The sequence below is a fragment of the Apodemus sylvaticus genome, chromosome 1, assembly GCF_947179515.1.
Source record: "Apodemus sylvaticus chromosome 1, mApoSyl1.1, whole genome shotgun sequence".
In the NCBI taxonomy this organism is placed as follows: domain Eukaryota; kingdom Metazoa; phylum Chordata; class Mammalia; order Rodentia; family Muridae; genus Apodemus; species Apodemus sylvaticus.
The window spans coordinates 183398789-183411175 of record NC_067472.1 but is presented as its reverse complement, the minus strand read 5'-3'; the positions used below and the strand labels follow the sequence as shown (position 1 = coordinate 183411175).

Sequence of the window (12387 nt, the reverse complement as noted above, 5' to 3'; positions counted from 1 at the left end):
CCCGGCAACACTCTGCGACTCTCCCCAGAAGAGGAGGACCTCCACTCGTTCGAGGGGCCCTACGGCGAATGGCGGACGCAGGGACACCGGAGAAGGTGGCACCCAGGCTGGGGGGTGGGGCACACCTGGAGGGGCGGGGCGGACAGGGCGCAGGCGCGGAGGGCCAGCACCTGGCTCTGCGGCCTACACCTGGCACCGCCCCCGGCTCGTGGGAGGAGGCGTGGTTGTCGTTGACTCCGCCCCAACCGGACCTTGCGGGAGGGGTGGGTCGGCCGAGCTTTCTCACCTTTCGGTGTGGGCTTTGGCCACGACGTCGCTGTGACTTTGGAAAGAGAAACAAACTTTTCGGAAACCTGTGGCTTTCTGCCCGCTTTGCTTTAGATTTCCTCTAGGTATGCGGGATTTATCCTACCTAACTCCCTGTTCTCTGAGCCATAACCAAATGTCCTAGATTCAGCAGTGGCCAGGCCAGCTTAGCCTGTGTGTCGTCAGACAGGGTCAGCCCGTAGTAGTGATGCGGAAGGAGAGGGAAGAGTGATCAGGAATGCGATGGGGAAATCCTAGAGTTGAGTGAGCAGGGGTTGGGACAGTGAAAATCAGGACATAAGAGCCCACGCAGGTTTCCTTCACTGCGACTGCCAGCTAGGCAGGGCACTGTCTGGAAAGAGGTGACAGGTCCCTAAAACGTCAGGCCTCTCTGGACCCTGTACAGAAAGACAAATACAGCTATAAAGAGGTGTTAGGGTGAAGATCAGAAGCTTATATAGGATGACCTGAAAGAGGGAGGGATACCAGGACTGGAATTGATTCTACACCCAAAGGAGACTTGCAAACCACTACCACAGAACCAGAGTGGGCTTCTGCAAAGAGGCTCCATTTAAACTGGAGGAATGGAGCGGGACTGACAGAGGAAGTAGAAGATCATTAGCAGGAGAACTAAGATGATCGATCAGATTATCATTGAAAATATTGCTCTTGGGCCAGCCAAGTGGCTTAGTAAATACACCTGCCACCAAACCTGATGACCAGAGTTCGATTTCCGGTGCAAACATGGTGGAGGAAGAGAACTGGCTTCCTGAAGTTCTCTGACCTCCACACTCTTAGCCATGGCACCTGCCAGACCACGTGTGTGTACACACACACACACACACACACAAATGTGTTTAAGAAAAAGAAAATCGCATTCTTGTTACTGTAATATAAGGAGGCCTGACTGCGCAAGCCTGTATCCCCAGCGCTCTGGATAAACAGGACTGGGATAGTTCACAGCCAACGCCATCAACAGGCACCAGCCCCTACCCTCAAAAACAAGCAAAGACAGAACCACCAGGTGTGGGTGTAATCCACTTGCGAGGCGCTCACCCAGCATGCCGGAAGCCCTGAGTTTGATTCTCAGCACACAAAGCCAGCCCTCTTGGCACATGCCTGTGACCCCAGCACTCAGGAGTTGGGAGCCAGAGGACCCAGAGCCAGAGTTCAAGTCCCTAGCCAGAGGAGCAGACTCAGACCAGGCTGCGCTTCAGGAGACCCTGCTAAGCAACAGAGAAAAGAAACCGACAAACAAACACCAAACCTAACACTGGAGGGTGGATTTGGGGCTGGAATGGAATACGCCCAGAGTCTTGGAGCTGGCCGGCCGAGGAGAGAGGGCTGTGAGAAGCAAGCTTCACAGCCGAAGGCTCGGAGACGACCAGCACACACTGCGTCAGGAGCAGCAGAGGGCCCTCTCTCCTTTTCAGGATTATTTTATATGCGTGGGTGTTTTGCTTACATGTGCATAGGACTGCATGACTACCACATATGTGTGCCTGGTGCCCACGGAGACCGGAAGAGGCATAAAATTCCCTGTAACTAGAGGTGTAACTCCAGTTGTGAGCTGCCCTGTAGAAGCTCGAAACCAAACCCCAGTCCTGTGCAAGAGGTCTCCTTGTTTTGTCACTGGCTCTTGGTGTAACCCTGGCTGACCTAGAACTCTAGGTAGACCAGGCTGCCCTCAGACTTACAGAGATCCACTTGCCTCTGCCTCTGGAGTACTGGGCTTAAAGGCAAGCGGCACAGCCAGCCCATAGATATTCTTGGGGTGTTTTGTTTTGTTTTGTTGGTTTTTTTTTTTTCCCCAAGACAGAGTTTCTCTGTGTAGCCCTGGCTGTCCAGGAACTCACTCTGTAGAGGCTGGCCTCGAACTCAGAAATCCGCCTGCCTCTGCCTCCCAGAGTGCTGGGATTAAAGGCGTGCACCACCAACGCAGGCTGCCGTAGATAATCTTATGATACCTGGGTATTGTGGAAGCCGGGGGCCACTGTCAACATTGTGTTGCTGAAAAAACATGAGTTATCTATACAGCGTTTGCCTTAAGCAACTAAGATAGTTTTATGCTGCTCTTTTCTTTATCTTGTCCAGAACTCCGATCCCTACCCTTCCGGCTTCCCACCAGCTCCTACTCTGCGCATGTAAACAGCCTGATGTGGCTGGAGATCCTGGGTGGGGAAAACACCACTCATTCTTCGTCACCCACTGAAGCAAACTCACTCAGCACAGTCCGGTCCTGCTATAGATGCTGAGAAGGCGCGACCATGAACCGATCCGGGCTCTGTTAGAAACCACCACGAAGTGGCAGCCATAGATGTCTAATGCTTGCCATGGTGATTGCTTTGGAATGCTCCTCAGGTAGGTTCAGTGGCCCAGGCCTTTAATTCCTGCCAGTAAGTAGGCGGAGGGAGAAAGATCATGGTAAGTGCCAGGTCAGCCTGGGCTACACAGTCAGACCCCGTCTCAAGAGGGGCTCAGGGAGGAGGGAGGGGAACAAGAGCTGGACAGCTGGCTGTTGGTAAAGTGCTTGTCATTCCCGCTCAGGGCTGAGTTCGATCCCCAGCACCGATGGAAAGTGTGGGCAGCCCAGCAGACTGACTGTAGCCCAGTGCTAGGGAAGCAGAGGCTGAGGGTACCGAGGGCTCGCTGGCAAGGAAGCCCGGCCAAATTGGCAGTCTCCGGGCTTAGTGGCAGATCCTCTGTCAAAAATAAAATAGAGAGGCTGCAGAGATGGCTCAGCGGTTAAGAGCACTGACTGCGTGTGCTTCCAGACATCCTGAGTTCAATTCGCAGCACCCTGTGACATGGTGACTCATGCCCACCTGTAATGGGATCTGATGCTGTCTTCTGGTGTGTCTTAAGAGAGTGACAGTGTACTCACATATATAAAGTAAATAGATAAGATGGAGACCCACCGAGGATGGTGTAGCTCTCTGGTCTTGGAGTGTAAGCCTGCACGTTCACACTCAGCACAATGAGACAAACTGTGATCTCCTTGTTAGAATTGTTGAGAACTTGCCTAACAGCTGTTTTATTCTGGTTACTTTTGTTTAAAGACCAGCTCACCATCATCTCGGTGAAAACCGGCCTATTTGGACAGGTCAGCTGTCATCTTTGGAAAACCGCGGGTTTGTGGAGACAATGCGAATGACTAGGGCTGTGCTAGGCCTGAGCCCGGGCCTCTCAGGGAGGCATCCGTGTCAGGCAAGCACTCTCACAGAGTATGCGTACTCTTTGTTTTAACTTTAATTTTGTAATGCATATGGGACACACCTTTCGTCCCAGCAGATCTCTGAGAGCCCTGCTGTATGTCTTTCCACCTTATTCCGTCTAGACTGCATCTCTCAGTGAACCTGGATCTAGGGTGGCAGTCTCCTGTGTCTCCCGCCCAGAACGGCACTGGTCTATGTAGCCAGTCTCAGGCTCAATAACATTTGCACACCCTGTCCTAAGATGATGATGATGATGATGGTGATGATAATGGTGATGATGATGATGATGATAACATAGCAAGAGGAGGTAGAAGCCGGGCGGTGGTGGCGCACGCCTGTAATCCCAGCACTCTGGGAGGCAGAGGCAGGTGGATTTCTGAGTTCGAGGCCAGCCTGGTCTACAGAGTGAGTTCCAGGACAGCCAGGGCTATACAGAGAAACCCTGTCTTGACAAAAAAAACCAAATCAAATCAAAAAAACAAAAACAAAGCAAGAGGAGGTAGGAAGAAGGGTGGAGCTGTGGCTTTGAGGCGGGGCTTCATAAAGCATACTATCCCCTTGGATGGAAAGATCCTTTGGCACTATTTGCTTGGAATTGTGCAGTGTGTCCTAAGAATGACTTTTTAGAGAGGAGGTAGGCTCAGATAGGATCTTTCTATGTAGCCAACAATGGCTTCTTGTGTTTATGTATTTGTGTGCCCAGACATGTACTTGTAGGTAGTAGAGGCCAGAAATCAATATCTACTGTTTTCTTCAATCCACTTCCACCTTATATTTTGAGGCAAGGTCTCTCACTAAACCTGCTGTTTGCTGATTCTGGTAGACCAGTTGGCTGGAGAAACCCAGGGCTTCTCTGATTCTCTAGAACTGTCACTACAGGCAGACACCTCTATGCCCAGCTCTTTTTTTATGTGTATAAGCATTTGCCTGAGTGTATATACGCAGAACATGTGGGTGCCCGGCGCCCTTGTTGTTCAGAAGAGGACATTAGATCCCCTGAAGCGGGCAGTTCAGGTGGTCGCGAGCCGCCATGTGGGCTCTGGAAGCCGGACCTCGGTTCTCTTGCAGTGTTCTTAACCTCTGAGCCACCTCCTGCCCGTCCCAGGCTAACACAGGGCTGGAAAGCCTAACTCAGGTCCTCACGCCTGCAGGCCAAGCACTGTACTGACTGCTCCAGCCCTTCCGTCCGTTACCCACATTTTGCCTGTGCCCAAGGCACATAACTCCCACTGACCTTTACTCCAGTGCTGGTTGAGGAACAGGCAAAAAGCAAATGGATAAATCACACACACACACACACACACACACACACACACACACACACACACACACGCGCGCGCACACGCACTCACACACTCACCTTGAGAAAGTGCTGTCTCGTGGAGCTGAGCTCAGGGACAGACTGCCTGCTCACCGCCAGTGAGGCTGGAGCTCCCCAGACCCTAAGCAATAGAGAAGGATGGTTCTTGCTGCTTCTGCCCTGAGTAGGATGACTTTACAAAGCCAGGATCTTTCCCTGACACCCTTGGAGGCCAGAAGAGGGCATCAGGTTCCCTGGAACAGGAGTTACAGGTAGATGTGAGCCATCCTGTGGGTGTGTGGGGGTGTGGGGGGTTGCGTGTGCGAGTGCGCATGCGTGAGCACGTGTGTGCACCCAGTTCCTCTACAAGAGCAGCTGATGCTCTTAACTGCTGAGCCATCTTTCCAGGTACCCCTACCTCCCATTTTTGAGGTAATTCTCAGCATGTAGCCCAAGTTTACCAAGAATTTTCATCTATCCTCCTGCCTCAGCCTCTCTTTACTGTCTTTACCACCCTTCCTCAGTAGCTGAGATTCATCGAGCTAGGTCCTTAGGCTTAGCACTAAGCCTCTTTACCAAGACAGCGGTCACACTCACCCAGGCTGGCTCTCTACCTTCCATCTACCTATCTACCTACCTACCTACCTACCTACCTACCTACCTATCTACCTACCTACCTACCTACCTACCTACCTACCTACCTACCTATCTACCTACCTACCTACCTACCTACCTACCTACCTATCTACCTACCTACCTATCTACCTACCTACCTACCTACCTACCTATCTACCTACCTATCTACCTACCTACCTACCTATCTACCTATCTACCTACCTATCTACCTATCTACCTATCTACCTACCTACCTACCTATCTACCTACCTACCTACCTATCTACCTACCTACCTACCTACCTACCTACCTATCTACCTACCTACCTACCTACCTATCTACCTATCTACCTACCTATCTACCTACCTATCTACCTACCTATCTAGCTATCTACCTACCTACCTACCTAGCTACCTACCTATCTACCTATCTACCTACCTACCTATCTACCTATCTACCTATCTACCTACCTATCTACCTATCTACCTACCAACCTACCTATCTACCTATTTACCTACCTACCTATCTACCTACCTATCTACCTACCTATCTACCTACCTACCTACCTATCTACCTATCTACCTACCTACCTATCTACCTACCTATCTACCTACCTACCTATCTACCTATCTACCTACCTACCTATCTACCTACCTACCTATCTACCTACCTACCTACCTATCTACCTATCTACCTACCTATCTACCTATCTACCTACCTACCTACCTACCTACCTACCTATCTATCTACCTATCTACCTACCTATCTACCTACCTACCTATCTATCTATCTATCTATCTATCTACCTACCTACCTATCTATCTGGGCAGGGTCTGCAGCTCAGCCTGTTCTGAAGTCTGAAACTCACTGTGTAGCCCACCCTCACCTGGAATTCCTGACTCCCCTGCTACCGCCTCCTAAGTGCCTGAGTTACATGCTGTTGACGTCACTCAGTACACTGTTTACTGGAACAAGGGAATACATGGATGGATAGATGGTAAACTAAATGATGGTTCAAGCACTTGCTTAACCTTCCTGAGGTCCGTTTCCGATCACCTTCTGGGTGGGGGGTGAGAAAGAAAATGTTGAGTGTGGTGGCTCAGGTCTGGAATCGCATCACTTAGGAGATGGGGGCAGGAGGTTTAGTAGTTCATGACCAGAGGAGGCCTCTTTTAAAAAAAGGAGAAACTTCACAGGGAGCCCCGCTGCCCTACAGATAAGCCCGGCACCCCTGCAACACCCTTTGCTGCCGCCAGAGGGCGCACAGGGCGGACCCCAGAGCGTGTCCCGGGACCCCGCCCGGAGATGCCTGCCCTGGAGCATTCTGAGATGGGCACTCCGCCCCCACCCCATCTGCACCCCCGCAGGACCCGAGGTTCGAAGTCTGCACATTAGCCTGCTTGCCTCTGTAGGAAGGGAAACTGAGGCCCTGCGGCTAGAGATGGGCGGGTCCCAGAGCACGAGCCCCGCCCCCGGTGGCCCCGCCCCGGCTAGTGAGAGCCCGGAGCAGGAGGCTGGAAGCAAAGAGGAGACAGAGGACGAGATGGCAGCGCAGCGGCTGGGCAAGCGCGTGCTGAGCAAGCTGCAGTCCCCATCGCGGGCCCGAAGCCCGGGGGGCAGCCCCAGTGGGCTGCAGAAGCGGCACGCGCGAGTCACCGTCAAGTACGATCGGCGGGAGCTGCAGCGGCGGCTGGACGTGGAGAAGTGGATCGACGGATGCTTGGAGGAGCTGTACCGTGGCAGGGTGAGATTCAGAGGGGCTGGGGCTGAGGGACGGAGGTAGGCTGAGACCCTGCGACCCTGCGACCTCGGAGACCCTAGTACAGGCTCGCTGGTGCACCGACAGTGGCTTTGCTAGGAGGATTCATGGCCTGAGGCTCTGGTCTCTGCGCTCAGAGGCATCTAGCTTGTGGGCACTCAGACATGTATCCAGGATCCCCAGACATGTGTGCGTCCAATCAACCCAGTCAACTGGAAGGCCTGGGGATGAGATGAAAAAGAAGGGGCGGGGGCAGGGCAGAGCCAACATATTGAGAGAATGGATAGGGACGGGATGTCCTTAAGCCAAACATAGACATGGGTGACAAGGGAGATAGGACAGCAGAGACTCTCATCAGAGGAAGCAACAGTATACACAGATGACGGAAGTCACAGCCACTCATAGACAACAGCACCAAAGTGAACCACACACAAACTCACAGGAACACAAGTGGATGAATTCAAGGGACACAATGGACTGCCATGGGCACAATAACGCGCACGCACACCACAGTCATCCTCAGCGCCAAGTGAAGAGATACAGCTGCGCAGAGATACACATCAGTTTCAGCTGCGGTGCCCCACGCTGCAATAGCTATCCGGGGACACAGAGTGACTCAAGTTACATAGGCCAATATCTGCAGTCAAAAAAAAAAAGTATGGCTGCCAACAAACGGAAGGGCAGATATCACAGCTCTGCACACACACACACACACACACACACATCTGTGGAAATTACACACAAAACAGGGAAAAGTGTCCCAGGAATACAGAGCATTAGAACCAAGCTAGGCATGCTGCGAACGCGTGTGATCTCAGCACTCACTTGAGAGGTTGAGGCTGGAGGATTAGGGGTTCAAGGACAACCTCAGATAAGGAGGCCCTGTCTGAAAAATCCAAGACAAACCTGGGGTGGTGGCACACCTCACATCTTTTAGACTCAGCCCTGGGGAGGCAGAGGCAGAGGCAGAGAGAGCTCTGTAAGTTTGAGACCAGCCAGGTCTATAAGAGTGAGTTCCAGGTCATCCAGGGCTACGTAGAAAAGACCCTATCTTAAAAAAAAAAAAAAAAAAAAGCCGGGCGCTGGTGGCACATGCCTGTAATCCCAGCACTCTGGGAGGCAGAGGCAGGCGGATTTCTGAGTTCGAGGCCAGCCTGGTCTACAGAGTGAGTTCCAGGACAGCCAGGGCTATACAGAGAAACCCTGTCTCGAAAAAAAAAAAAACAAATAAAAAACAAACAAAGATAAATAAAGATAGTCACTGCAGTTTGCCATGTCTGACGTGAGATAGCCACCCTGGAGAGGCAGCCACACTGGATACACTCACTCAGGGCAAGTAGGCCCCTCAGTCTCTGGCCCAGCACACTTAGATGCCAGAGGTCCCATCTCCCTCACAGGACAGCACCCTCACGCCCCAGTTGGGCAACAGGACTGGGAAAGTAAAGGCTTAAGCCCAGGGGCCTCTGGCCCAGGACCCCTGGATCTTGTCCACAGCATGACCAGATATCTTTTGTACCACCACCATGAGGCCTTAGGCTCCCCTCAGAGGCGATTCCTGTCAGCCAGCCGTGGTGGGCCTAGGTGGTCGCTTCTCTGACCCAGCAGCCTGCGATGTGGCCCTGGGAGGCCTGGCTGGCCCTAAGCCCAGAAGCCCTTCTGGTCCCCAGGGGAAGGGGCCCGCCCCAGCTGGCTCCCCTCCCCCACACCACTGCTAAGACTTTCCCTTGAAAGGGCAGAAGCCAATCCCTCCCCGAATCCCAGAATCTGACATTCCGAGACTGGACCGGGCCTGCTTTGCCGAGTAGGAACAGCAGCCAAGGAGAGAGCCCCGTGCCAGCCCCAAGGCCCCCGCAGCTGAGCCAAGGGTGCAGGCATCCGACTGGTACCAGGGCCTGGGCCTCCTTCCACCCATCTGTCACTCCCCTCACCCCCACCCCCACCCCAGACCCAGATGTCTGCCTCAGTGGTGCTGTCCCTGCCTGCCACATTGCTGCTGCAGGCCTGGCCCGGCCAGCTGGGCCTGGGGTTGGTGAGGGGCCTCCAGCGCCCTGGACAAAAGGCTGTGGAGTGGGCACAGGGAGACGTGACTCCCAGCAGCCCACTCTCCTGGCCATAGGAGTCGGACATGCCGGACGAGGTCAACATCGATGAACTGTTGGAACTGAGCAGTGAAGAGGAAAGATCCCGGAAAATCCGGGTAGGTGGAGAGAAAGCAGGGGTCGCCCCTCCCCCAGCCCAACAACTCGCAGGGCCCCAAACAGGACAGCCCAAGCTGACGTGTTTATTAAACACTTCCTGAGCCAGACACTAAATCCTCCACAAAACGCTATAAAGTAGGCACATTTACCACCGAAAGGAAAAGAAGACTGAAGAGGCTGAAGTATTTGCTCGGGGTCACACAGCTTGTCCAAAGCTCGCAGCCAACCCGGGGCTGACCAGCCGCCCCGCCTGACCTTCCACGATGACCTTACCGCAGAGGAGCTGGTCACTCTGAGCTCCTGTCTGAAGCCACTTGGGCTGTCCACCCTGGGTCTGACCCTCATCTGTTCCCTTGGGAAAGGGAGGGCCTCTGAGGGAACGGGTGTCATTTATTTACTGTTTGTTTGTCTTGGTTTTGTTTGTTTGTCTTGCTCTCCCCCACCCCCCAGGGACTCTTGGAGGCTTGTGCAAATCCCACAGAGGTGAGTTTCTGTCTCTCTTGGAGTGGACCCCTCACCTTTATGGGGGAGGGAGGAGGGAGGGGGAGGCTGGCCAGAGCCGGAATGGATGGGGACAGGCCTAGGGATCCCATCTCTGTCCTGCTCTTTGTCAGCCTCGTCTCCTCCTCCCCTCCCTCCCTCCCTCCCTCCCATCTGTCCCCGGGATCCACAGGCTGCTGCCTCCGAGCCCATCCCCCAGGGGGCTCCTGTTTCTGCCCATATGGTGCCCGCCCTTGCTGGTTGTCCGGAGGGCTCACCCTCTCTCTCCCCCGTATTACTGTCTATACCATCCTGGGTTCCCCCATCCTGCAGGTCCTGGGACTGGGCAGCGCGGCCACTCCCACCTCCTTCCCAGCTTTAAAAGGGAAAATATTCACGGATCTCCCCTTAGCTCCCAGATGCCTGAAAGACAAACGTCACGCCTGTCAGTCGCCTGGCGCTGGCTCAGAGCCGCTCTCTGGGGACTGATTCTCGGCCTGAGAAACATCCCCCTCTTCCCTCGGGGCCCGTGTCTGTCTATAAGTCTCTCTCAGATCGGGGTCTTTGTCTCTCCATCTCTATTTTTATTTTACTTCATTTTTAGTGGATATGTGTTTTGTCTGCATGTCTGCCTGGTGCCCATGGAGGCCAGAAGGGGGCTCAGAGCCACTGGAGCTTGGGTTACACACAGTCGTGAGCTGCTGTGTGGGTGCTGGGAACTGAACTCAGATCCTCTGGAAGAGCAGCCACTGCTCTCGGCCACGGGACCACCTTTCACCCCTCCGCCTTTTTCTTGAGAGATGTTCTCAGTGTGTAAATTCAAAGCAATCCTCCTGCCTCCAGTAGAGCTACGCGACCAAGGAGTAGTTTCAGCTTCCTCCTATCTCCCTACCTGCCCCTCCCCCCTTCTCTGACCTATCGTAGGCTCCACCCCCTCCCTCTTTGGCCCCATATCCCACTTTGAATAAGCTGTTGCCCAAAGAGACACAGGCCTCGGGGTGGGAGGCCTCCCTCCTTGTTCTCAGAACCCCACTCTGTCCCTAGGACTTTGTCCAGGAGCTGCTGGCCAAGCTTCGGGGCCTGCACAAGCAGCCGGGCTTCCTGCAGCCCAGCCCCTCAGATGACCGCAGCCTGAGCCCCCGCCAGGACCGGGCCCACACCGCCCCACCCTGACTGCGGCGTCCCTGTGCTCCACCCCAAAGCCCGGATTGTGTCTAAGTTGTATTTAATGGTTCTGTAACTGCCTCCCGTGTCTGGATTTTCCTCTCCCCATCACCCTGACCTTCTGTAGTCCCTGTCCTTGGTCCCCCAAGCCACAGCTGGCCCTGACAGGCGGAGAAACATTCCTCCTGGCCACAGAGCCTGAGAATGTACCCTACTGACCCTGAGGCGTCCTGGAGACTCGCATCCTGTCCCCACCTCCCCCATATGGACCCAGTCCCAGCTCCTGGGGAAGGTCAGGGCCAGATCCCTGTGTCACCGCACCCCCTGGGACCCCCTGGCAACTTCCCATAGGGCATCACACAGCGATGAGGTCACTAGTCTACTCTAGGGAGAGTGTGCTTGGTGTAACTGCAGGAGCCGAGGCTACAGGACAGCGGTGTATGGCAGTAAAGTGGAGAGAAGAGCCCAATTCCGTTAGGAACAATGAGTCCAGCGTGCACAGTGAGCTTAGGTTCCAGGGTGGGAGGAGCGGTTGCCCCTTCTCCAGGGTGTGGAGAAGCAGACAATAGGACAACAGAGCGCTTGCTAGAAACCACCAGTGAGAGACGAGGGGTGTGGCTCAGCAGTAGAGCACCTACTTAGCATAATCAAGATGGGTTCCTTCCTCAGCTGGGCAAAAATATCTGGGAGGGCTTCCTGGAAGAATCAGCATCAAGGCCAGAACTTAACACAGGTTGCTTCAACCATATCTGCAGAGTGAACTTGGAAGCAGAAAGGTTGGTATTAGAGTTCTGTTGGGGATAATACCAACTATTGATCAGGATGGACAGTGTCCCCAGAGCCAGGCAGGGAAATCGATCAAGGGTTAGTGACGCCTGGCCTTCCATACCTGTCGGAAGTGGAGAGTGACTACTTAACAACATCCTCTGTGTGACTGACGCTCTGACCCCAAAGTCACGGTGTCTTGGAAAACAACTCACCCATCTTAGTGAGACTGCCCACCCCACGTGCTGCCCAGCTGCCCCTCCTGGACCAGGGCCCCATCCTGTGGATCTGAGCCACAGACCAGTAAGGGAAGGAAGATAGTTCACATCTGGCTGTCCAGATGTGACAGCTTAGCCGTCTCCACACAGATGGGCTTCTCAGCCGCCTCCTCCCTCAGAGCAAAGGATTGGGTGGGGCTGGGGGGCGTGCAATGGTGCCCATCACCTGGCCTCTTGTCCCAGAACACTGCAGGAGCCACAGACCCTCTACTTCCCTTTCACAGAACCTGTTTTTGGTTTCTCATGGTTATGGCGGTGACAAGCCCCAGTCCCAGGCCTGGATTTCACTGTTGTGAAATTGTCTGCA

General features: G+C 54.0%; 1 protein-coding gene across 1 annotated transcript; it reads left to right on the top strand.

Moving 5' to 3' along the window:
• Nucleotides 1-2: 2 nt before the first annotated feature.
• Nucleotides 3-11118, top strand: Ppp1r14a (protein phosphatase 1 regulatory inhibitor subunit 14A). Its single transcript, XM_052167156.1, has 6 exons — nucleotides 3-95; nucleotides 2401-2667; nucleotides 6804-7180; nucleotides 9312-9392; nucleotides 9844-9876; nucleotides 10918-11118. Exons 2-6 carry the CDS (start codon nucleotides 2631-2633, stop codon nucleotides 11044-11046), a joined length of 657 nt encoding a protein of 218 aa, XP_052023116.1. The 5' UTR covers nucleotides 3-95; nucleotides 2401-2630; the 3' UTR covers nucleotides 11047-11118.
• Nucleotides 11119-12387: the final 1269 nt, after the last annotated feature.

What these genes read in the sequence shown, in the direction of transcription:
- Ppp1r14a (XM_052167156.1), top strand. Translation starts at nt 2,631, where the DNA reads ATGCTTGCCATGGTGATTGCTTTGGAATGCTCCTCAG. An exon ending in TGCTTTGGAATGCTCCTCAG is followed by an intron (nt 2,668 to 6,803) that starts GTAGGTTCAGTG and finishes GCACCCCCGCAG; the next exon opens with GACCCGAGGTTCGAAGTCTG. An exon ending in AAAGATCCCGGAAAATCCGG is followed by an intron (nt 9,393 to 9,843) that starts GTAGGTGGAGAG and finishes CCCACCCCCCAG; the next exon opens with GGACTCTTGGAGGCTTGTGC.